This window comes from Corvus hawaiiensis, chromosome 9, assembly GCF_020740725.1.
Source record: "Corvus hawaiiensis isolate bCorHaw1 chromosome 9, bCorHaw1.pri.cur, whole genome shotgun sequence".
NCBI classification, from domain to species: Eukaryota; Metazoa; Chordata; class Aves; order Passeriformes; family Corvidae; genus Corvus; species Corvus hawaiiensis.
In genome coordinates this window covers 23,568,818-23,595,492 of record NC_063221.1, presented here as the reverse complement: position 1 = coordinate 23,595,492, position 26,675 = coordinate 23,568,818, and the positions used below count along the sequence as shown (strand labels likewise).

General features: G+C 40.7%; 1 protein-coding gene across 1 annotated transcript in view; it reads left to right on the top strand.

The window, feature by feature from the left end:
* Positions 1 to 26,675, top strand: part of EIF2B3 (eukaryotic translation initiation factor 2B subunit gamma) — a 98,735-nt gene that overhangs the window by 42,329 nt on the left and 29,731 nt on the right. Inside the window, exons 5-6 of the mRNA XM_048312628.1 lie at positions 7,761 to 7,850; positions 26,087 to 26,217. Of these exons, the coding sequence (XP_048168585.1) occupies positions 7,761 to 7,850; positions 26,087 to 26,217 (221 nt within the window). The remainder of the gene's footprint in view (positions 1 to 7,760; positions 7,851 to 26,086; positions 26,218 to 26,675) is intronic.

Genomic DNA, 26,675 nt, shown 5'->3' with positions numbered 1-26,675 from the left:
TAGATTTTGGTAATTTAAACCATAACACTTAAATTTTTCCCATCTTTGGACTCAAAGCTCATGTCTTCTTGCTTTCTAGACTGTAAGTTTTGGTGGGAGCCAGATGCTGCTTTGTCTGACAAGTAGTCTTTTCTTTCTTCTCCACTTCTCTTCTTCCTTCTAACCCTAATGACCTGCTATCAGGCTCTTGTCAGGTTGTTCTTCAGTCTGGTGAAATTTAACTGTTTTGAATGCAAATATCTTCTACAGAAGAACTCACAAACGTGCACCTTCCATCCCGAAGAGCCTATTCGCTTGTCAGGCAAAGATCCTAGCAAAGGGAAGTGAGTGATCAGCTATGGCCTGTGCATAGTGACAGGTTTAAAGAGAGATTTTTAATTTTAATAAACTGGTGGTGCAGAAGTAGGTGATTCTCATGAGGTACCTGGACAGCAATTCACAGTGGGAAACCCAAGGATATGTGTGAGAGCTTCAATTGTTCTGTTCCTGGGCTCTGTGAAATACAAGGGAAACATTTATGGTTATTTCAGCTTTGGAGGGGTTTTTTTGCTTATGTTTTTACTTGCAATTTAAGGTTGGAGGAGGAAGAATTTCTTTTTGCCTATGTATTTTTAGTAGCCGAAAGGTATGCCCTTACCTTAAACTCCCAAATTTTGCAGATCGTATATTCTAAGTAGGACCCACCTCACCTGGAAGGTGCAGAAGGTCTTTAGAGCCTTGTCAAGCAAAGCTCACGCTGCCAAGTACAGTTTTATTTGCTGTTGAGTCCAGGCCAGTGGCATGACGAAATTGTGTCAGCCTTGCTGTGTTTAAGCTATATATTGCTAGTGACCTGCAGCTTTGACCTACTATTCAGTTTCACTGTTTCCCATGCATTTACTGTAATTATTTGATTTAAAAAAATATATCGTATGTCTACTGCATAGCCCTTGGGGAACTGATGTAGGAGGGATCAGCAGGAGCTGCTGTTCTTCAGTAGCCTCTATACAATCCTCCAGCTTCAGTTGTTTTCTTGAAACTTGTTCCTCTGATGTGTTGTCATCCTTTCAGCCCTGGTGATTTTAGGGAACAATTATTTACTAAGGTGAATTTCCATGAAGTAGGAAGGAAAATGAGCTGAAAATTGGAAATGATTAGGGTTGCCAGGTGCAGACTTTTAGTTCTTTCTCCTTCTTCAGCAAAGAAAGCATTTCCCAAAGCTCAATTAAATCTCTTAAATCACAGTTTAGCCCAGCATAAGAAAAATAAGCTCAAACACCAGATCTGAACTGTGACTAAGCCATGTCCCGTTGTGTTGGAATTGAATTGGTTATAGCACACAATAATCTACTTTATTGTCATCCTGGCCTTAACTGTAGCATAAGATGATTACACTGAATGTGTATAATAATAAGGCTTACACTTTGTATATAGCCCTTTAAATATTTTGGCAGACCATAGAAAGAACCTTTACGTGCAAGGCTTGATTAATCCTTTTCCTCTGTGTATAGAACAAGTAGCTGCCAGAGCTCAAGGGTAAAACCTATTAATAATGTCTCTGGCAGTCCCCGCCCTCCTTCACAGTGTATTCTCTTCTGTTCACACCAAACTCCAGGCTTATTATCATTTTGGTCTCTCTCTTTTGCTTTCCCAGTTTCTACATAGCAATCAGGGTATTCTAGCAGAACAGTATCTAGTATAAAAGTGTCTAGTATAAAATATTTGCATGAACTCTGTTTTTCCAGTGACAGGGAAAGAGAAAAGGGGTGGTAGCATTGTGGGCAGCCTGGCCCCTGTGTTATTTCCTACAGCTGTTCACACTCACTATGGTAGAGAAGACCCTTAGAACCAAGTTTAGGGAAGTGCTCTCACAGGCAGCTGTGTCTGGTGTGCTCCCAGGGGGATGCACGTGCAGCCAGCGACGTGGCTGTGCACTCCCCGGGGAGCACTCCTTGGACGTGGGGTGGGTGAGGAATTACTGTTGTTCTCCTTTTCATATGGGGAAGCTGAAACAGGATGAAGAAAAACATTTTTTATAGGTTCACGTGATGAGATGGCTGCAGAGCCATTGGCCCCCTTGCTCTTCAGCATCAAAGTCAAAAGAGATGTTAACGTTAAAACACAGCGTTCTTGCCAAGAAAATGACTCTTTCTACAGGGAGGTCACACTGGCTTATTGTAAACCGTTACTGACCTTGAGCAAATATTAATCCTGAGTTCTGACTGCTAACCTATACTCTTTATACTAAAGAAAATTATTTAATCTTTGGCTTTCAATGAAAGTTAGTTCCTTTACCAAAAAGTTTTCAGCATGTTTTTGTCAGAAGTAGGTTCAGAGTTTGTGTTATAGTCTCATGGGTATATTAATAACATAGTGCAACAAAGAAAAATGGCATGTGGTGAAGGTTTTAAGTGAAAAATATTTATTATTCAGAAGGCTTTCGAGCAACTTAGGTCACTAGATCAATAAAACATTTTCATTTGGAAAGTACTTCCCATTCCTGGTGTAGTGTCTCTTTAGCAGCAGCAGCTGTGAGGATGGATGGTGGGTAGTTGTTACCAGAACTGCAGTGGCCTGTCCTCCCTTGCCAGATCCTCAAGGGACCAAAGCACATCTTGCCCTCCTGTCTTTTTAAATAAGGTTGTTACAAAACTGGAGGAAGGGGGGAACAGTGAGGGCGTGCCCCTGGGCAGGGAAACGGAGGTCAGGGTCGTGCAGGGCTCATGGCACGTGTTGGGAGACCCCTCATAGTAGTCTGTGCTGTCTTGAACTCTTGGGGTCCCATTGCTGAGATGTTCCTCAGCCAGAACTGAAGCAGTTCCACCCAAGAAGCAGCATCCACCGATTCCCCTCTGCCCACCCTCCTCTGCAGCGGCGATCGAGGGGCGCGGGGGGGGCCCGGCCGGCGCCGCCACCGCGGCTCTGCAGCCCAGAGGTGGCAGCATTTCACCGGTGGGCAAAGGAGCCCCGGCATACAGTGGGGACATTCATTTGGCTAAGTGCTTTGGGATCTTTTTGGCCAAAAGCACTGTGTAAAAAATAAAAAAAATTAAGGTCATAAGGTGTCTGGGATTTTTGAAGAGCCAATGTAACAGTGGTCTTTTATTATTAGTGAGTTTACAGCCAAGAGCTGTCCCGTAAATGAGCAATGCGATTTAGGGATTATTTTTTTTTCCTTTAAAAGCAGGAATGCTTGAGACATTAAAGGTGGTCTGGCAGCTTTTGCTGTGAGACTTCTCTTCATGTTGATCTGTACACTGGCTTTGTATCAACACGAGAGCACCACGTTCTTGCAGACAGGCAGGGGTCAGCACTGTGTTTGAACTGGACCACGCGCTGCTTCATCCGAGAGCACGGTTTGTGGTGTGGGGGATAGGAAGAATGTGATAGAGTGTTTGGCTATATAGACTGTGAGCTACATGCCATTAGTTAGAAAAGATGCAAGTGTGGAATGCATAGTTTGCACTTAGCGTGTTGTTATTTATTTACTTTGGAAGGACGGGGAGGAAGATGAACTAATACCCCATCAGCCCACGATGGATGTAATTCAGGTATCAGTTTAGGAGCCAGGTTAATTGCAGGTATGATTAGATTTTTATTGTGTCATTGCTTGGATTAGTGTTAGAGTACAGACAGCCTCAGGTCCTTGAGCTTATTTAAAGACCTTCATATTTTCCATCAACAGCTGTATGAAGTTAAAGGGAAAGAGGCCATGGGATTTCTCTTTCTCAGCTAGTTTATTTGTGAGGTGGTGAGGTTAATGTGGCAATATCCCATGCTTAGTAGAGAGGCTTTTTGGCTTTAAGCATTGTGTGTGCTCCCTTCAGATTTATGATTTTGACCCCAGCCTGGCATTATCACACTGTCAGTGGGAGTATGGAGCTGGTTGGAACCTCCAGCTCTTGGTGGTAATCTCTCTTAATTAGTTTACAGTTGAAACAATTGTCCGACTTTTTGCCTTTAAACAAGGGAAGTTTGCTCTCTCAGTGGTTGATTTCCCTGAGGGAGGAAATCCTGAAGAGGGTTATCAGGGAAAGAAAAGCTCTGGGCTCCACTTTCAAAGCAATGCCATGTATGAAGCATGCATCAATCCTGTTAGTACTGCTTATTATTTCACAATGGAGTGTCAGGAATTACAGGCACAGACTTTTCTAAGGACTCTTGCAGACCTTTATGCTCTCTCATCCTGAGTCAGGATTTTGTGGACTTATGTGCTAATAAAAGCTAATTTTACACATTAAATTGCATTCTTTGAAATTGCTCTTTTAATTGCTGATCTTTCCCTGACTTCTCCACAGATCTCTCCTAGCCTTCTCATTGTCGACTTTCTGCCAGGGAGCCCTCCGTGCCTCATCATTAGGACTAAAATCTGCCATCAGTTAACACGCAGAGCTTGTAACTGGGAGCAGCCCCCTCCCTTGCACGGGAGCACAGACAGTAATAGACACTATAGTGGCAGCACCAAAGGGAGTTTTACCATGTATTTTAATGACTTGTGCTTGATTACATTTGCTAGATTGAACCGAAGTTCGTTTAGTAATTGGTATGATTCTTACAGAGTACACATTTGACATTCCTCCCTCATTAAGGAGCTCCAACAATGGCTGTTGCAACTTTCATCTCAAGGGTGACCCTCTCAGATACATATCCAGTCTTTTTCTTTTGATAAACCACCCAACCCGGCATTCATTAACACTTAACCATCTGCAGCCAGCCCCTCCTAGTACCTTCTCCCTTGCTTTGATGATATAATTAAAAGCCTTCTGTATTATCTCCCCCAGAGCAATAAGTCTAGGTGCATCAGCTCCTGCATTGTTTGTTATTTGATTCTCTCTGTATCAGCTGTTCCTTGGGACGGGCTCATTTTTCATATGCTGTAAAGATTAGTTGATGGAGTGGGAGATCAGAGGCATGAGACCAGAGTGTGGCTCTCGATATTAGTAACCAGATGCTCATTTGAAATGGTGATGGGATTTGCTGTTATCTGTTAGATTATTTGGTTCCTTTGCTTTTACCTGAAGATAAACTGGTTTAAGTACTAGTCAATGAAAATTAACATCATCTTTAGTGGCTTGTTATGATAGAGTACTCTTATCAGTCTGGTTTAGTGTGGCTATTCTCTCCTTGAGTCTGGTTTACAGAAATCACAGCTTTGTTTATGCATGTGCCCAAACTTGCCTGTTTGACCTTTGAAGCTGTGATTATAATATTAATCTATGGGACTATTCTGTTGCAAATCACTTAGGTGGTCTGTATTTCAGAGGATTTCATTGTGGGACCTCCCTCTTGTCCAGCATGATGTTCCATTATTGTTAGTATATTCTACGTTGAAAGCTAACTCAGACTGGTGTTTCAGTACATCTTGTTGTCTGGCTGCGTTTTGTGGGGGGGTTTTTGTGTGGGATGGAGGAGCTGAGATAGCACTGTGTTTCTATTTGTCCACTTGCACTGATTTTGTATAACTTAATAGCAAAGTTGCTTAGCTACAGAAAAACTTGGTACAATGCTTGCATGCAGATACAAACTTCAGCCCACAAATCCTCAGTGTCCTGTGGTGTAGCTAAATAGAGTTATTCCAGTTTGCAGGTGGGGAGACTGCATGTGTCAGAGCCACACAGACACTGGCGACAGAACCAGCATTTACTGAGGAGTTCCTGTTTTACACCCTTGCTTGATGCCTAGCCGCTGCAGCCTTCCCCTGCCTGGTGTTTAACAGGGGTATATGAAAGATCTTGAATAGGAAGAGAAAAAACAGGCATTCTGGCACTGAAGAAATTTTGTCTTGTTCGTCATCTTCAAGTTAAGAATTAGATTTTTTTCTCCTATTTTTGCCTCTCCTTCCCATGTTGCATCCATTTCTATATTTTTACATGTCTATTGCCTTGTTCCATTGTTTGTTAATTTTCCCAGTAAACGATTATATTTGTTACATAAATACAAAGGAACCTTTCTCAGAGAAGATAGGAAATTTCTCCCTCTCATACATACGCAAAATATGGAAACTGTTCTCAGGATGCAGAGCAGGAGGGAATCTGGTGACTTCCAACTGCAAGATCTCATTAAAATTAGTGGATTCCCTATCCTCTTTGCATAAGGAACATTGCTGTTTGGGCTGCCTTCCACAGCAACATCTGGGCCACTGATAACATCAGTACTGGAGCATTTCTAGGTGAGCTCATGTTTAGTTATTGAAGTAATCTACTGAAAGTGCATATATCATTTTCTAGGACCACATACTTCACTGCAAAGTGTTGTACTACTACTATAGGAGCTTTCCTTTGCAAATGGGACTTAAAGGATTTTGTTATAGTCAAAAATATGCATAGCTTGAACGGCATGCTTGAGAAATGCCACATAAGTCATGAAATGTTAAGACTTAAATACTTTAGTAGTTCAAGGCATTAATTGAGAAATGGACTGAAAAATGGCTTACTAGAACTGGACTGAAAAATGGCTTACTAGAACACCTGATGTTCTTGGTAGCTTTGGTGTTACTAAATATTTGTTGTGACAGTATTGGTTTACTATTTATATATGTATATGCATGCCCAATTTGTGAGTGATCCTTCTGCTGAGCTAACTACATAATAAAAGTATCATGATCACAAACATCTGACTTTAGCATGTTCTGGAATAAGCAAACTAAGTTGGATAGAGTACACTGATAAAATATGTTCATTCAAACTTAATTATGAAATTCTGACATCAAAGGAAGAAAAATGAATACAGAGACAATTTCAGGTGTGGAGTGAAATTTCTCTCCTTAATAGCCTCTGACTGTGAGTGCAGTTATGGATGTCTTGAACAGCTCAGCATAGTCCCTGCCTGTTGTTGTGTTTTGTCTTTTTAATCTGCAGGCTAAACACTCTTGTGGCTGTTCTGTTCTGAGAACTAGTGGCAAGTGTTCAGACAGCCAGAATGCTCTCAAATGAGGCCACAGATTTGTGGAAGGGAAAGTAATACTGGCCTAAAATATCTGGCTGGTTTGAGACAGGTTCCAAAAAGGATTTCCATTATCCAAGAACAGAGAAAACATAAAGAGAAGCAATAGAAGCAGTCAATGTGTCTTTATGATTTAAACTTTGTTCTTAAAATTTTGAAGCTACCAGAGATTCCTGAGGTTCTGAAATATTAACCTGCCACTGCTCTGAAAGCAGACTTCCCTGTTTGCCATTGTTTGTCTTAGGATGAGTGGGAGTTTTACTGATCTTTCCCACCTTACTGGGCTGGATAGCCAAATGCTTTGTAATTGAGCTGTGGCGATCATTTGTAATGTGTAGTGTAGGAAAGATGAGCAGACCCCATCTCCTTCCCCTCTTCCCCTCCAGGAAGTGTTGGAGAAAATACAGTAGTGTTGTTGTGTTTGCTAGCAGAACATGCCCAGCCTTGCATATATATTAAGGCAGGCACTTAGCCAGAAGCTTTGAATTATTGTACCCTGACATTACCCACTGTAACTTTTAGCACTCTGGGCCCATTACTTTGGCTTCCTGCCCAGTAATGTGCAATTTCCACTTACATGAGAAGATGTAGCAGGAGTAATGACTCCTTGGAAGAGGTGTTTTCTTTTGCAGCAAATCAGCCCAGGGCCAGCAGGTGTAAGTTTATAGACACAGCCCTATAATGGCACCCTGAGCTCTTCTCTTCTGGCAGTCCAACAGTAGATGGAAAGGAACAGACCTTTGCACACTTGTCACTATCCCCTGACCTCATTGCAAAGACAAGCTCTTGTAAACAGCTATGCAAAAGCTCCATGATTTCCCTTTTTTATTCTTTTCCAGGCACCCCAGAATGCACATCAGAACAGGGCTGATGGATGCCCATCTCTACTGTCTGAAGAAATATGTGGTAGACTTCCTGGTAGAAAACAGGTAAGAAACCAAGCAACACACAAGGTAGTAGCAGGTGATTGCACTGACATATCCTTTACACCAGAGCTTTTAAAGGAAGATTTTCTTTTCATTAAATTAGCCAGCATAAAATAGAAATATAAAAGAATCCAGTTTTCAGAATATTTTAACTATACTAAAAGGAATGCCAAGCATTAGTCTGAGTTTCTTATTAGGATCTTTTCGAAAAAACAGAACAAAAACCAAAAAATTAACAAACCAGCATAAGTGAAAACTAACATTTTTGTCTCTTTTATGCATGCCTTCTTTTTCTAATGTATCTGTTCTTTTTGGCTGCTCATTTTACCAGGGCTTCCCCATTGTTAGGCTTGTGAATATATTTCTGACCTTTGATTTCCCCCACCACAGTCTGTTTTGGTCTTTGCAATCACCTTCTCTCTGCCCCTACACATCCACCACCACTGCAGGTGGGCTATCTCTGTAGCATCCTATGTTTTTAGCTTGTGATATTTCTCTGTCAAAACTCTGAGACCACCCACTGAGAGTAAGAAAAACATCCATTTATGGAAGTGGAGAAGGATCTTAGCTATAATATTTCATGAAACAGACAGAAAAACCCAACCCTGTTTGTCTTTAAAAAACAAACAAATGAACACTCCCCCTCACAGTAACTAGTTCAGTTTTGGAAGGATGTCCTGTTCCTAGACTTTTTATAGCCCTCTCATGTCCATTACATATACTGAATGCTCACTGAGTTCTCAAGAGCTTTTCTCCCCTTTTAAGTAAGATAAAAGATACAAGGGCTAAGTGTTGTGTTCATAGTACATTTTCTTAGCAGATAAACTGACATGTGAAAAAACATTGAGGGTGGGAGATTTATGTTAGTCTTGACCATATACAAATCTGGTGATACAGCTGGATACATGCTTCAAGGAGCTCTTCCAGAATAAGGGTCTGTGAGTGAGTTAAAATTAAGTGGAAAATCTGTGTTAACCCCCAGGGCAATTTCTTACCATGCATAAGAATAAGGCTTATCTGATACTTTGACTAGTACATGGGGGCATTGTACAAGTTATTTTGGTTCCCACTTGTGTACAGAAACATACGTGAAAGGTGAGAAAGCTTCAGGAGCAGCAGATGCTTTAAACCTGGAATAAACCATTTATTCAGTGTATTTCAGAAAGTTGGTGAGGGTTTGGAATTCTTGTGCTTCCTGTGGCAGCATGAAGCAGTGTTTACACTTTTCTTTTGTCACAATACAGCACATACGACTATGTACATGAAATCCTAGCACGTAGTTTTGCTGGGATTAGACATTTCTGGAATATTAGACATTTCACACATTCAGTTATTTTTCTCTAGTACTTCATTTGGTTTTGAATTTAAATCTGTGGGACAAGGATGGTCTTTGTCAGATACGTCACTCAGAGAGGCCTCTGAGTTTAAACAGCAGTTACTTCAGATTTCGAGGCTTTATGCTATTTCAGTGGAAACTGGTGAGATCTTTGACTTTGTCAGTCAGGATTTTACCTTGTATTAACCAAAGCCAGTAGAGTGAAATTCTGCCCTCAGATCCCCATAGAACAAGTCTACTGACTTTTTGCGAGTACGACCAAGTGGGGTTTTTTGTTGTTTTCTATAGTGAGGTCATTCTCTGTCTTCACTATTTTTTGAAGCTGTGCTGCTTTTCTGTGACACTTCCATGACAAATAGATCATTACAGCAGCTAGGCAAAGTTTCTTAAGGCCTGATAGCAACATCTGGCTTACTAATGGTAGGTAGCTGCTTCATTCTCTTTTTTACACAAATGCTGCTTATTCAGTCAATTGAGAGAGTCAATTGCAAGTAATGTGCTTAACTGGCAAATCTGGGGAATGGGACTTTTGCCATGAGGAATAACTTCAGCTTTCAGACTTCTGGCACTGGTGGGCATTTGCAGCTTGTTTTTTTTCTCTGAGGAAGGGGAGGACAGTGCATACCCAAAGATCTCTCCATGTTTGGCAGCAGTATGCAAGACTTTTGAAAGACTCTGGGGATTTTTTTTTTGCCTCAAAAGTACTGACATCTACATAATTGTTTGGGTTTAAGGATTCTTCTTAATACTTTGGTTTTTAGTCCAGAGAGAACCTACAGTAAGATTTTGCCCTCTGCAATTCCGCACCAGGACTGGAGAAGCTCAGATGCCTTGTTTAAGTTGTGCGTGTTTAAAACTAACAGCAGGGACTGAAGTGAACAGTGAAGCTCTTGTACGGTGCCAGGAAGTACTGACACAGTGTACTTCCTCAATATTACAATATTTACATTGTGTTAATATTTTAACAGCGGGGTTTGATGGCAGGCAGAACACCTTTTTTCATTGTTTGTAGCTCAGTGAAGCATTTACATTTTTTCAAATGTTTTTTTGACATACAAAAGTTGAAAAGATGTTACCCAGCAGTAAAAAATTCAGATGCTACAACTGGCTTTTGTAGAGGAAAATTATGATTACTCCCAGGTTGCAGCATTACATGAAAACTAATATGGTTATGCATATGGGACCTGTTTCTTCTTCAGTGACTCCCAGCTTAGCTGCAAAGATGTGGCAAGAATAAGCTCTGCCTGGGTGAATCTAGTTTGTTTATAGCTGTATCTGTAAGGGTAGATTGCATTCAGATTAATATATATGGTGTAGGTAAAGTACAAAGTCACAGGCAACTAATATGAAAACAGGGAAAAGAGAACATGAAATGGCTAAACCTTGGTTCTAAGTATATAAATCTTGCTTTAGGATTTGGAACAACTTTGTTGTGTAGCAGCTTTGGAAAAAGGCTGAATATTCAGCTCCAAGATGAAGTCATGATATCAAAGATTTTTTTCATCAGCTTTATCACTGCCTTGCTTTGTGGTACTAGACAGATCCTTTGATTTTTCTATGCACTTGTTTCCTCTTCTGGGTGGGATTGTTTGGAAAATAATCAGTATTTGTTTGGCAGCAGTGAGATTCTATGATGAGGGATGTTAGGAAAGGTCAAAATACTGTTTGGTAGCCTGTAACTCAGTTTGTAGTCCTTTAGTAGATTTTTATGAACTATTTTTAAAGGCCTGAATTTATTATTATCCTGCCTGAAGTTTTATTGCACTATAGCAAATCAAATTCTTGAGTTTTAAAAGGCAGAACATGCTAGTGCCTTTGAATAAAAGTCAGAGGAAATATTCTGTTTATTAGAACCCCCTCAAATATGTATGTCGAGACAAAAATAAAAAATACCATGCCTCTAATGTAATTTAAACCTGGGGAATTTATTTTTCAGGAATGAGACTGCTTTTTCTTTCCTCTCCTAGCAGGAAAAAATGAATTTTGGCAGTTAAATCTCTATCTATCATTCATCCACTAGTTCAGCACTGGATCCTAGTGAAATCAAGTGTGCAAGGGTTCTACCCTGTCCAAATCTACCAAGCTCAAACACTTATGGTTCCATGCTGGCTTGGGGAACAGCTGAAGAAATTCTTGCCCATAGCAGTTTCTTTCCTACAGCTGGAATTTGTTCCTTCTCTTCTTTCCACACTTCTGCTTCACCAGGCTAGGTTGATTAAAAAGTGCTCTTTAATCAGCTGCACTACACTGGCAGCCTCTGCACAGGGGTGCCAGTACAAGATTGGGAGCTCTGCCCTCGGATACCCAACACTGGTGACTTCTGTCACTGGTCTGTCCACATGAGATTCACAAGAGGTCGCAGCCCACACCCTGCTACCAACTGGATTTATCCTGTCTGAACAGGAACTGTGACCTCAGTGTGAAGCAGCTCTTGTTTGGGCTGAATTTTCTGCTGGTGGTACCTGATCCTGGGGTTTATTTCAGCAGAGGCCTTTGGTTCTTCACCGGGTTCCTTTCTTCATCAGTGAAATTAGAGTTGCTGAGGTTGGTGTTTGGTAGAGATTGTGGAGTTGTATCACAACCTCCGCACAGGAGGGAAATCAGTTAAAAATACAAGCTCCTTGTATTTAGGTGAGAGCTTTCCTTTCCTCAGCATTTCCTCTTTCAGAGCAAAGCCAGCCTGGGGATCTCTTAGGTGCCGCACTTTGTGGCGTGGGAAGGCAGGCAAGCACAGGCTGTGCGTGCTGCTGGAGCTGCTCTGCCAGCACAGGGCAGGGATAGTTGAAGGTGAACACCTGCACCACATGATGAACTGCACAATATTGCTTTTCTTAAAGTGATCATTCCATGAGCTGAGCCAGCAGTGAGACAGAAGCAGAGGCTGTAGCTGGCTGGGGGCACGGCTCCACCCCACAGCTGGCGGGCCTCACACCCCTGGGGCCCTGGGGTGGCAGCCAGCACAGTAGCCAGTCCCTTTTTTGGCACTCTCCTGAGTGCTAGGTTGGAATCCTGCCTTGCTGCTGCATTCAGAGCAGATGGAAGAAGAGAGTCCTTATTCCCTTTCCCCCATGAAGTTCATGTGTAGCAGAGGACAGGATGTGGGCCTGTGCCGTGTGAGCCCCGTGTGTTGCACAGACATGCGCTGGTATTTCTTTGCTGTGTGCTGACAGTTGGCTTGCTAACAATCCCAGCAAAGCTGCTACCAGGAGAAATGTGATCAAAGGGAAGTTGCATGGTAGCTTGTGCTCTTTTTTTCCTGAGAATTTCTGAAGCTTTGGCTTGGTGAAGTAAGATACCTAATTTAAGGGAAGGCAGAGGGGAGATAAATACAGAGCAACCCCTTTCCTTGTAAAGTTTTAATATGAAAAATTCAAACTTGCTTTGGAAATTTAAATCTTGAAGATCTGTCTCTCTGTATGTCCTGTGAATATGCTTAAGAACATACATAATAAGCATTTATAATATACGTATGCATGAATGGCATTGTGCCCAAAGTCAGTTGTGCAGGTACAGATGACAGCATTTGTTGTATTTGTAAGAATTCTACCATGCTTGCAGCTGAAACCTGTAGGCATATGGAGACTGCTGTTTTCACCCCTCATCAAGGTAGACCAGAAGGTCCAAAGCCAGAGCAAGGCTGCCTAAAGGAAAGCAGTATGTGGTCCTAATCAATAAGGTCTCCAAAATAACTTTTCTCCAATTTCATCAGTGCAGAGCTTGTCAGCAATATACTAACCAAACCTTAGTTACAGGTTGAGCATTCAAACAGCTACATTTAAAAATACTAACTTCGTAAATTGTAGCACTTGCCAGTTAATAAGTGCTGCAGCTGAGACTCCCTGTGCAACTTTTTACTTTTGTATTTCCCACATATTATGGTACGGCCTCAGTTATGTGACTTTGTACCTCCTTTTGGGTTTTTTTCCCCTCTGTGGCCATTGCTTCATTTATTACCTGAGATGTTTGCTGAAGGAGATACTGTTCAGTGTTGTACATAACTTCTGTAGTTCAGGTGAAGGCCACCAGCCTCATTCTCTGTTTAAACCTTGTTCTGAAAACAAGGTAAATACTTTCCTTTTGGAAAGGTAAAGGAAAATACATTCCTCTTGGCGCTCATCACTGATACTGTAATGCCCATTAACTGTCTTTTCAGCACCTCTACTAGTGAAGCAGTGGTTTTTCCCCTTCTGAAAGTGGGAAACCAGGGTACACAAGAGCTCAGGTTTGAAGCATCTTTGTCTTAAGTATGCCATTTTTCAATTCTTAACGTTTTACAGAGAGCTTATAATGTTGAAAAAATCGTTTCCATTGATGATAGCTGTTGCAGGGTGATAATCAATGGCAACCTGCAGAAATTAGATTTATGCTCTGCATTCACCAGCATCCATAAAATCCTCTGACAGAAGGGAATTACCAAAAAAAAAAAAAATTTAAAAATCAGTTCTTCAGGCATCAGTCGTTTGCCTTACATCTTAGCAGTTCTTTTCTCCTCTTGCAGCTCTCTGCCTTGTACGTTTAACACACATGTTCTAACAAATGAGGCAGTCATTCTTCTGCCTCATTACACAACAGTGATTCATCCCCAGGGCATAGTCCATCTTTGCATTGGGTGAAGAAGAGATTGACACTGGGAGAGGAAAAGTAGTCCTGTTCTTAAGGGTTGTATCATAATGCCCAAACTGTTACCATGATATTCTTTAAGTGTGTGTATATATATTTATGTATGTGACACTTCTAGAATTAATTAGTGAGTCTACTGTGACTCTTGCTAATGGAGTAGCTGTTATCAACATAGATTTATCACCTTTCAGGTCAGCCACCAGAAGGATATGGGATGCTCTAAACTTTAAAGAATATCCACCTCAGCATTTATAACCTTGGAGCATATACTCTGTTTCTCTGTGGAGCAATGCTCAAGCACTTCTATTACCTTGCAGAAAAGAGAGAATGGAGCATGCCCAAGGTAGAAGGACTTCTACCTTTTAGAAGTAAAAAAACCCAAAACAAACACTCTTCCAAGCATGTGCAAATAGTGTTTTTTTCAGACTTAGCCTGATGTAGTATGGGCACTTTTCCTGTTTACAAATGTAATGCCCAGACGAAAAGACAACCCTGTGCTGTGCCAAATTCCAAGCATGGAAGTGCAAGAGTTTTTCAGAGCAGATGAAATATTTTTAACATGGTCAAAACAAAGGGGTTTTTCCATAATTTTGTTCTTGGAAGTAGCTGAGACATTTTTGATGACGCTATCCAAAAAATAATCGGCTTCAGGGAAACACCTGGCATGTGTAATTTCAGCCAAAGCAGTTACACTTTGGCAGAGTTTACAAACAGATGAAGACAGAAACTTACAATAGGAAATTCTGGGCAATTTTCTTAAGGCGCCCTAGTTGCACCACCTCTGAATGTTGGTCATCTCAGATTTGATAGAGGCAGATGCCACCGTGTATTTGCTTAGATGTTCTCTGTTCTCCACCAGTGTCGCATGCACTTTCTGGCATAAGATCTTCAGACTTCATTTCAAAAGACTGTGTAGGCATATGTGAAACAAAATTCCTCTTACACATTAGGACATTTCACATACTTTTAGGGTGTCCTTTCCCCTTTTTTTCTCCACCCCTCTTCCTCCTAAAAGCCAGGTAAAATTTTATTGTGTTTAGTAATGTGTTTTGCAAATCACCGTTTTGTCCAGAATCTAGCCCTTCTGAAGTTTGGGGTGTAGAAAAAGCCACAGTTTCCCTGGTAGAGTCGCCTGGGAAGTGGGCAGCTTTTCCTACGGCCAGAAGGATCATGTGTGGTACTGGAAAGGCAAGAACGATAAACAGCAGCACTGTGGTCACTTCAAAAGGTCTGAGTTAGCAATTCACAGTGCCTTATCCTGGGAATGCTGAGTGCTAACATCTTGCCTGCCGCCAGGGAAATCCACTTTCCCGGGGGAGCCCTCCCCTCAGGGTGCACCCCGTGAGAGTTGGAGCTGTAGCTAAGAAAACAAATCCGCTTTCTGCAGTTCTTCCAGCACTGGAGAGCTGCCTGCCAGAATTTGCCAGTAGAAACTCTTTTCTGAACTGAGAAAATTTGCAGTAAACTTTGTAGCCAAAGTCAGTATGATTTGTTTACAATGTTAAACACTGGGGTTTGGGTTGGTTTTTTGGGTTTTTTTTAACTGCTGAAATAAATAAGAGCAAATTGTGTGAGGTCATAGTGCTCTGTCTTTCCAAACTGCTTCAGCTGCAATCCCAGAGCACACTTCTTTGCTCAGTTCCCTTCTGCTGTGTCCAGAGAGCCTCTGCTGCGCCAACACCAAGTGGGGAGAGGAAGGTTTGCTGTCTCAGTGCTGTGTTGGGAGATCTGTGGCCATGAAAAGAGCTGCAGCAGAGCTACCCTTCTCCCCCTCAATAAAGGGCAGGGTAGTGTGAGATCTTTGGAAACTGGAGGTGCGAGTGACTGGCTCTGGAGCTCCTGCTTGGATGGCTGTGTGCTGTGCTGTACACAAAGGCCCCTGCAGGTTTATATTAAGGTGCTGCCCAGACTAAACCAGTGCATTTTTTCTTTTTCCCCTCTAAATGCCTTTTTATCATTCAGGCTGTCACCTGTGTTTCCTGGCAAGGGCTGCTGGCTGGGGGAGGTCTGGCAGAGCTGAACACCCAGCTTTGGTGGTCTTTGTGTGGCTGCCTGAAAGATGGCTTAAAACAGAACCTGCTCTGTGAATACCTGCGAGTTAACATGTGTCAGCCGTGTGGCTGGAAGGTTTCTCCTTTGCTGTAAAGAGAGATTTTATAATGAATACTTTCCTTGTGATTAAAACGGATAAATAAACAAATAGCTCTTACAGGAAGTATACTGTGTGAAGACAGGGCAAATAGATTGTAGCTTTCCAAACAAGGAAGAGAAAAAGGGGGAGGAAAAAAAAACCACAATCAACCCAGCCCAAGTTCCTCCTTAGTGCATTTAATCTATTACAATGTGAAATGGCAATTCATCTTTCCCATTTCCTTTCCTTGTCAAACATATCCAGCTGTTGGAACCTTCCCTGCTCCCTACTCAAAATGCCAGGATTTGAAATTTGTTGATGTCCCACTCCTCCAGGGTATCATTACTGTTATCATCTTTCCATGGTATCAATCAACCTTACTCGTGAAACCTCAGGGGGAAAAGCCCTAATGATCCAAACTAGATTTAAACACATTATGATTTTCAGCAAATGCCTTCTGTAAGAAATACAATTCCTTTTCCTGTTGGCAGACTATCTGGGAGTAGGCATGTCTTTAGATGTGCTAAATTGGAGCTGATCAACTTCATGAATAACTGCAAACCTTTCTGTGAGACCATCATACTCCATAGTGGCCACGTGCCTGAGATCCCAAAGTGTGCTTGGTCACAGCACAGTATTCTGTGCATCCAAGCTGCTCCTAGTGCAAATTTTTTCTAAGGTAAATGTTAAAATGTGTTAATTTTGTTCTCTAACTATGATTTACAGCATCATATGATGACCCTCTGGATTCTGTAAAAAAAGTTAATTTAGGGAGGTCATAAAAAACGTCATTCAGTTATAGAATCAAAGAAATATTTAGACTGGGGCGGGATGTCTAGCAGAATCTAGTCCAACCTCCTGCTCAAGTAAGTCTAACTTTTATGTTTCTCGGGGGGTTTTTTGCAGTTGAGTTTTGAAAATCTCTAAGGATGGAAACTGGGCCTTGTCCCAGGACTGCACCACTCACTGAAAAGTTGTTTTCTTTATGTCCCAACTGGAATTTCCCTTGTTGCAACTTGCATCTGTTGCCTCTTGCCCTCTCACTGTGCACCTCTTGGAAAAGTCTGGCTGTCTTCTATATCACTTCACTTGTGGTAGTGGAAAAGTGTCATCAGATTCCCTCAAAGCCTTCTCTTCTCAAGGCTGAACAAACCCAGCTCCCCCAGCTTTTCCTCCTGTGTCATGTGCTCTTGGCCCTCTTGGTGGCCTCAGCTGGGCTTGCTCTGATCTGATAATAAACATTAAAAATTGTTAACTATTTTTTTCCACTGTTTGATGCAGTTTCAGTTTCCTTGGGTAACCTTCAGCCAAGTTGACTTCTGTCTTCACACAAGATGTGAATTTGGAGCCAAGAAGAAATTTGTTTATCCATCTTTGTGTGCTTTTTTCCCCCTTTATTGTTTTTTCTTAAATCATTGCCACTTGGACAGTATCACCCTAAGCATTCTTTTATCAATGCAGTGCATTTTCTGTACTCAGCACTACTTGCATGTAAGATAATCGTTTGGGTGAAGTTATTATCTTGCCTTGTTGAACATCTCACTGTGAGGATACAATCCTTATACTATGATATCATATCTATGTCTCTTGCAGTGGAAAACAGAATACCCTTGTATTCTCCATTCAGATGATCTGAATGTACAATTTTCAAGATAATGGTTTCCTTTCTACCCCTCTCTGTTTTGCTTCTAAATCACTCTTCGTCCACAACACCTCAGTCACTGACACATCATTCTGAAATTCTGTGTCCCCTTTTACTGACAGGTTGAATTTTGGGTAAACAGAGAAAAGAATTATTATTTTCCTAGTATTTCACATTTTCTTAAAGGTTTTTTTATTCTAGGTGTTAGCTCAGTGTTAAATTTCATTGTGCCTTAGCCAGGCAAGTGAAACATGAACAATAATATGTCTGTAACACTGTTGCTGACTTTATTATTGCATTGAATTATTGTGGTGGGAGACTTTTAAATTCCTGCATATAGATAGGACAATAAATGCTACCAGTGATGATAGGGCACACATGCATGAATAGAGTAGCTAAGTGTCTTCATTAAGTTAGTGAACCATCATTCAGTCAGTAATGGTACTCTGACTTCCATTCTGAATGTGATAAGAAGCCTAGAGCATGAGGTAAGGGTTGATCTTAGAACAATCTTGAAACAAAGAGGAGCAACTGTGAATTTCTTTACTTCAAGTGAAAAAACTAAAAAAAGGGGGAGTATAACATTTTAAATAGTCTATGGGAAATGCTGAATGCTGTCTTGTTAAGCTACTGGTTTTGAAGAAGTCGAAGAGGTGAATAGAGAGAAGGAGTGATATTTCCCCTAAATCAAAGACGCAGAGATGAAATGTAGCTCATGCAGCATTTTACACTGAACTTTTATGGATTAATACCATCTGGAAAGAACATTATAAATAAAAGCTGTCTCATGAAAAAGAGATGGGATTCATTGGCCAAAAAACTTTCAAAGTTCTTCAAGAAAGGATAAAGTGAAGACAAAAAAAAGTTTAGCCTTATCACAGACAGAAGATCATCTTGTGAACACCATGGTAAAAAGAACAGAGTTGTCCTACAGGGAGGGGTGGAGCAGGGATTAGCAATCAGTATAGAGGATAGGAATTAACTAAGGTAGAATGGTTGCTGGGGAGAAGGGTGTAGAAATGGTACTTGTATAGGTGAAAGCAGGATTGAATTACACACCAGAGCTTCCAGTTTATCTTCCAGACTGCTAAGAGAAATTAGTCAAACTGAGGTTACGTCCGTTTGATTGCAGACCACCAAACACAGTATCTGCATGGAGAAACAGCAAAGTCATGTGGGCATCTCCAGTGCCTGTAATGCAATACCAGTGGAGCGGGGTGGAAGAGGTTGCCCACGTGAAGCTACGGCCATGCCTCTATTTTCTGACACTCACATGTTTTATAAGACAAGTCTGAAGTGATTAAATCTATTTTATCTAAATATATAATTACGCACCTAAAGTTTACATAATTCTTCAGTTTCTGGATACATGTCAGCCTTATCAAATGCATCACATATGTGTGTTTGTTTAGGCAAATTGTCAGAATTCCTCTGTTTCTTTTTCAGAAAAGGAGCCTAATTTCAAAGGCACTTAGAAAAATGTTGGTAACTCAGACACAGATGGCTGCAAAAGCGGAGGTGGGAGAGAAAGGGGAAAGATGAGTTCTGGCAAGGAACCACATTTGTTGCAGGTGCGCTTGTTTTAGAAGAATGGGATGCTGTCTGGGAGTGAATGAGATCCATTCCTCAGCAGCATGTACAACCTGCCAAACACCCTGGGTGGCCTCCGATGGCCTCAGAGACTTTTGGTCAGAAAGAAGTTCTAAAAATGTCTAAACTTGCTGGCATTCCCATGCAAAAGCTGCGTTAGTCAGGAGCTGTGGGGTGTTCCTGGCTGTTTGGCAAGTGGGCAGAGTTAAGGTTACTTAGATGACCTGAGCTGAGTGTGCACATGCTTTCAAAGGATTTGAGTATGTAATTGAGGAGTTTTAATTTCTGTGGTCAATTTTTCAGAAAGCTGCCTTGTTTCCCAAAGGGCTTTTTGGCAGAAGTGGAAGTTAGATCCCTGCTCCTTTAACTGCATCCAGACTTGGTGGAACTTGAGAACAGCTTTTTATGTGGTTTGCATCCATACCATCCCTTTCATACTTTGATCTGGTTCCTCTCCGTGTTATAGTGTCTGTGACTGTCACTTGCGTGTCTTCTGCTTTCCCTCCATCATCTGGAATGGGGGGTTTTGGTGGTGATTCTGCAGTTTTGGGAAGTTATTCATAAACGTGAGCCTGCAAAGCAAAGCTGTGCAGCATTACTGGCTTGCTGTGTAATGGATTTTGAATGAGTCATGCACGTTCTTGTGAGCGTTGGGAGTATGTTGCTGTCAGGCTTGAAGGTTTTAGTTAGAAAACAGTATGGAAAGACAAATGAAGCACAAATGCAGTCATGTGGAATTACCTTGTAGTAGAATATTTCTCAAAGTTTCCTTGTCTTCTCCCTAGGCTTTTAACTTCAAAAATAAGAGACACTGACAATTAATTAATATGAAGTTGTGGCAGGGTGTGAGAAATATATTTACTCTTTTTGTGGTCCAGATTTTGAGAGTAGAACAGGAGAAATAGAACATAGCAAGATTTAACAGATGTTCAATGCTGTGTGATGGGTGCTTCAGGTTATTGAATTAGGCACAATTAATTGCCTGATAGTTTATTGGCTTGCCTGGTTACTTTGGAGTTTTCCTTTATTATAATTGGTCTTGGGTACACCAGACAAAGGCAAAAGGATTATTGCAAGATGTAAGGGCAGAATTAGCCTTCTGCAGAGATGTGGCACACCCTAGAGATTTATCACTTGATTTTTTTTTTTCCTTTTGTATGCAGTCCTTCACTGCTTTCTCCGCATTCTTAGCATGTCTCAGAAATTCCAGCATTTTTAGTAATGAATCAGTGAGAAGAAGGGGAAAAGTCCTGTAATTGCTTTTTCCATTGTGCTTGTTAAAACGGCGTTGTGGGAAATGGACCCAAACACTGTCTTTTAAGTGGTGTTGAGTCTGAGGCAGGTGGTATTAACTCAGGACTGCATTAACTCTTTTCAAATCTCTTTCCTGTTTCCTTGAGGAAACATGCCTGGTGTATATATGTGGCATGGGCTGTTTGCCTGCCTCTTGCATTGACATTTTAATTTGGTCCATGATATAAATATCATTTCCCTAATCCCCCTTGCCCTGACCCTGTTTTGTCTTTTCTTCAAAGTGAGTTGACTTTTTTTTCTTGAAGGAGGGGGGAGGAGGTGGGAATGGTGGCTGGCTGCTCTAGTTTGGAGCATTAAATGCTCAGGGAAAAAAATCTCAGAGTAACTGTTGTTTCTTTCTTTGTATTCACATGGAAATTTCTAATCTCCATCAAAGGATCAGGAGAAAATAACGTTGAGATTCAACAAGAGAGCTCCCAGCTTACATGGAATTTTTAAATGTTATTTGGCTTTATCCTTTAAACGATGAGAACCATGAACTATGTACCTACAGGGTTCAGAATTAACTTTTCTCTTTCTTCCAACACACCCTCTTTTTTTTTCCTTCTTCTTCCCTCCCTTTTTCTTACATCTTTATTGTTCTGCATAAACATGCAACTCCTTTCTGGCCAAAACTCTAAGTTGCCTTAGGATTTGTTTAGTTGTATTTATGTATACATTTCTAACATTAATTATGAGCCCCAGTCTGAAATACAGCCTCATGTTCTTTTGATGTGATCTGAAGAATCTCTGTTGAAGGCCATGGAGCTAAGATCAGAACCCAAGTCCGTGTATGCTTGCATAGCTGTATAAGAGCTAACATTTGCCTGTTTAAAAAAAAAAAAGATACAAATAGGTATAAAAGGGCTAATGATCTGCTTGTTTGTAGTGAGGAATCACAAACACTATCTGCACCTGTAGATTTAACTGATTGTGCTGACAGTGATAGCAAGGGAAACCCTCTGCAACTACCCAAGGAGGGTGGGTAACAGCAGATTTCACAGGTGGGTGCTGACAGCAACAGTAGATTTCATGGTTCATCACAGATTAATAAAACAGGGAGGATATTAAAATGCTAATACTCATTAATACTATTTTATGGTGTTTAACATGAAACATGGAAAATGAAAATGAATGACAGCCGGTAAATGGAACTGACAGTTGTGTTCAGGGTGTCCGAAGCTGGTGAGAATTAGCTGCAGGAAGCAAAAGCTGTGGATGCTCCTATTCCTGCTGTGGATAAAGCCAAACAGCACCTACAGTTACGAAGACTTGTGCAAGGTCACCTAAACTTAGATTCAAATAGACTCTTCTATTACTGTAGAATACTTTATGAGATTCTTTTCCTTACCATCGTTGGTCAGAGCCATTATTTTCCATGTCCTATGGCAGACAGAGTCTCCAGCAATACATATATCTAAGAGCAGAAATCCCAGCCCATTAAAGCATAATTGTGAAATCCTTTTTTGTCTTTTTTTAAGGGGTCAGTATTAGTTTTTATCCCCCAAAACTCTTCTTGTGTTTCAGTTGGCCACACTGTTCTTCATTTCTTGCTGAAGTTTCAATAATCTTCATCCCAGAGGCAGTTGCATTTCAGCAACAAGTAAAAGTTGGCCCTCTGTGGGCCATAATGTAATGTAATATAATATAACATACATAGATACAAACTTAGTTCTGCCATGTTGTAGACTGTTTTAAGTTTATTTATGGTTAAAAGTCTCTGAAAACCTCTGCATAGCTGTGTGTAAATATTAAGCTTTTTGACCTAGGGTGTTTTCACCTAATGTTCTTTCACAAGTAAAACTTTTTAATTTAGCATGAACCTTATCTGTGCCTTTACTGAGATGCAAAAATCCCAGAAATACTGGGAATATATAAAGTGCACAGGGACCAGGGATATAGGGGTTCTAAAGATGTCGTTATTTCTTGCTGGTAATAACAGTACTTGGTAAAATAACAGTTGTCGGACCAAGTAGACATTTTTGCACCTTAATGTTTTAGGTTTAAAATAAAATTAACCTTGAATATTCTAGGTTTATAATACCTGGGTCTGAGTCTGCAATCTGCATGGCTGACTGCGAGTGGCTGATGTGTGCTCTAAGCTTTTAGGTACATTTAATACTGAATTTTCCAGGAGGTTCTTTTGCTTTTAAAATATTTCATCTTCACTTGAATTCCCAGTTTTTTTCTTGCACTTGCACCATGAATTTCAACTGCCCAATTGTCTTCGTTTCCCCCACTTATGCACCATCTCTTGCTACATGCCCTGTAGTTGTGACCTGCTGCGTGAATGGCAGATTCCATGCCAGAGATACTACTTCTTTTTGCATGCTTAAAATGTGATCAGTATCAACCCCTTTCAAAATTGCTGCCAACTCTTGTTCTCAGGATACTGGAGCCACATAAGGTACTTCAGGGACTAGTGTGTCCCCTTCTCTTCATATACAAGCAGACATCTAACAACACTCTCCATCTTTGGTGGTTTCCTTGAAAACCTGCTACTTTCTGTTGAGGTGAAAACAGATAGAACTTCAAATATCAAAGTTTAGGAAAGGAAAAGTCATGAAAAAGGGCCTGTCACTTGGGCTAGATTTTATGAAAACATATTTATTTTGGCAAATGTATCTCAAAGGCAGGTTCATGTTTATGCTCCTCACCGTCTGGAGTTTGCTGTGAAGTGTCAAGAGCATGCTTACTCCACATTGGCTTAGAATTGGATTTCTGCCAAAATTCTGTGTGCCCTCCTCTCCTTCCTCTCACCCCTTTACTTTCTTTCTCCTGGTTGTAGCAGATTTTTCCTTCTGTCGATCTCAGTGCATATTTCATTTTCACTTCTCGGCACTGACAGAAACAACGAGCTTTAGAAACCAGGGGGCTCCAAGTTTTAAAACGTGAAGAGAATAAAAAAAAGATGCTTTCTTCAGCTTATAGGGTTTTACATTTATTTCTTCTTAATATAGGCATGTGAAGTTCGGGATTTGATTGTAAGGATTTTAAACACACTAGACCAGAAACCTTTCGGTTTGTCTTCTTCTGTATCTAGGTTACAGGCCAGTTTGGTTCTTCCAAACTCCTGCTAATTTTTCTCTCTCTCTTGATGAAGGGTCTTCAGTCCCTCTGCATCTCTTTTGATTTAAATTCCTTTCCTAGTTCCAGCCAGATGTTTGGTTTCCCCCGCTGTTGACAGTCAGGTAATAGTCTCATGCTATCAGTTCGTATATCTACATTTGCAAGATCTGTTGCAAAAAAATTCCCAAATCTTTCTCACAGAGGGCCTTACTGTGTATTTTTACTACTTTCCAAAGGCAAATTCCTTTAATGTCACATATAAATTGCTTCAACAGCAAGCAGAGGCAAACCTTCCTGGTTTTCCTTTTCCAGTAAGAAGGATGTGTTTCTGAGCCGCATCTTATGGATGACCCAGAGATTTGCTCCACCTTTGGCAAAGGAATGTGGCTAGCACTTCAGAGAATAGCAGGAAAGCTTCAGGAGTTTGGCCAAGAAAGATTAAACCATCAAAAACCAGGCAAAAATGCAAAACTTTGTCTTTTCCCCTTTTCACTGCTTTCATTTCCTACCGTGTTGTGTTGTCCTCTGCATCAGACTATTTAAGACTGCCAAATACTTGGGTATTTTATAGGTAATATATCTTATAAATGCCATAGCCAGCCTCTGAGGGAAACAGAGGATTGTCGGTTTTGGATGAAGTATAAAACCCAAGCAGGAAATCATTGCTGAATGGCACAGCTGCAGGCAAACACTGTGAGCTAGTAAACTGCCCATCTGCACAGCCACACGTGTGTGGGAGCGCGGGGCCAGCGCGGCCGCGGCAGAGCGCGCCTGTAAGTGGTTAGCAGGCAGAAATTCGGTGATTAAAGAATGAAGTGTTTTGCTTTGCTAGTTCCTGAAATACAGCTATCCGAAGGTGATTATAATCTTATTTTTAAGCAGGAGGAGAGACTAAAGACTAAGCTTTTCCTTGTCCGTAATAAAACATAAGAGCAAAATTTCAGAGGTGGACTGGGGTTGGTCATCCCACTGCAGGTCAGAGGATGTGACACAACTTGCACTGAGGACTGAAGGAAAAGTTTGTCAGGAAAAAGAAACACACTGTATTTGTTCATAGGACTGAACTGGCAATCACATCTGAATCTTCCTTTCAAAGCTAGAGACATGAAAGACTGTTTCAGTCCTTAAGTCTGCCTCACTATCTTTGACCTGAACAGGGGTCTGGGTGGGCTTTGAGCTGGTCTTAAAGTTTGAACTGTGTAAGATCCCCCTTTGCTAGAGATTTTGCCAACCAAAATAATTTTCACTGTACTCATTCTAGTACTTGCCTTTTGTAATTTAATCTATTAGTTAGTTCCTAGATTTGCTGTCTTCCATTCTAAACAACTCCTCTTTCTTTGTGGGTTATTATTTGTTGAGTTCCTCTAGCCAAGCTCACTGCGTTAGTTCTCCCAATCCTTCCTCTGAAGTTTAGCACTTCCTCTTACACATGCCAACTTTGAGTTCATTTTCCGCATGATTTTCCTAAGCACTACTTTAAATAATCCACAATTCAGTAACTAAATGGAGATTGTTAAAATAATGAAACAACAACAATAAAGCTCTTTTAAGACTGCACTCCAACTGTAAAAACTGTTGATTTGAGGTTTTTTGCCAAATACTTTATTGAAAAATAAAATTATCTTCTCATAGTCAAAATTAAATTAGCTGGGTTATAATCCCATTGTACAATAGACTTCCTACATTGGTATTTGTCTTTCGGGAGAGTTTTTTGTTGATTCATTGCAATGTATAAATCAGTGCAAGAGTAAAGATAATCTAGTGACTGGGGCCCTTGTTTAAGGCATAGGTGGCTTGGGATAAAACCCCTCATGATTTCTCCACCTCCTAGTATTGGGGTATCAGAATGGATATAACAAAAGTTGAAATCTGTAAACAGGGAAGATGGGTGTATTGCCAGCTGAAGCCTCTGGAAGCTTTCTGTTCACTTACGTGTTTTGCATAGGAGCCTCTAAAGAGCATGAAAGTCTTGGGGCCCAAACTGGTTAAAATGTGCTCATTTCTCTTGGTTAAAGGACTGAGTCTAAAATATTCTGATGTTTCACGTGAGCAGGAATATCACTGTATGCATCATAAATATTTTAATTGAAGGATCTGGTATTTCATATATCCTTCAGCATTTCCGTATTTTTATCACAAAGAAAAGGAGCTGCTTTGGTTTTCTCTCTATAGGCACTTAATTCTCTCTTTTCCTGTCAATTGATGCAATTTTTTAAGCCACATAAAGGGATTTCAGTTTTTGTCATTACAGTGTTGGTACTTTCTGCATTCCATCTGCACACAAGTATGAATTCTAGGATGATGACATTAAATTATAGGCACCTCTGTTAAAATATAGGGAATACAGTTCTGAAAATGAAGCTTCTTCCTCATTTTGAATCTTTCTTTATATTTTAATGCATTAAGGAAGCAGGTGACTAGTGGACATTGTCTTAATGTCTTCCCATTTTGATTCATCCTCATGAAGTGTGCAAAGTGTCTGCTAATGTTATGCAAAGAAAATGAAGACATGTAAGTTCTAGCATTCACAGACTTCATGTATGCGCCTCCTTCCCCAGGACAATCACATCTCTCCGGAGTGAACTGATTCCACATCTGGTTAGGAAACAGTTTTCTTCTCCTGCATCATTGCAGCAAGGACTAGACAACAAAGAAGAGGACCAAAAGAAAAAAGAGCAAGCATCCCTAGGTCAGTACAATATCAAAAACTTGGGTTTATGCAAGTTTTAAAGTCCATATGCTACAGCTGAGCTATTGAGTAGACTACAGAACTAGCCTGAAACACTATTTTAGAGATTCAGCTTCTTTTTACTCCTGATAGCAAAGATTCTGGTAGATTTATTTTTCAAACAGTATTGTGTACTATATAAATTTTTTTGTCTTCCCTTATTTTGGTGTAAACCATAAGCAAATCAGCTAGAGGGTCTGTATTTTTTTTTTTTTCTGGGAAAAAAGATTCATTTTTGAAAACGTAGTTTTAGGAGGGAGTTCCTAAAATTGCATAGGACAACAGGCTAAGCTAAGCCTTAAACACCCTGCACTGGGAACTGGACAGGATCTCAGATCCTGGAATTTATTTTTAGCATTTCCGCTGTCTCCTTGTGTGACCTTGGGCAAAACATTGCATCTGTCCTGATTCCTTGATTC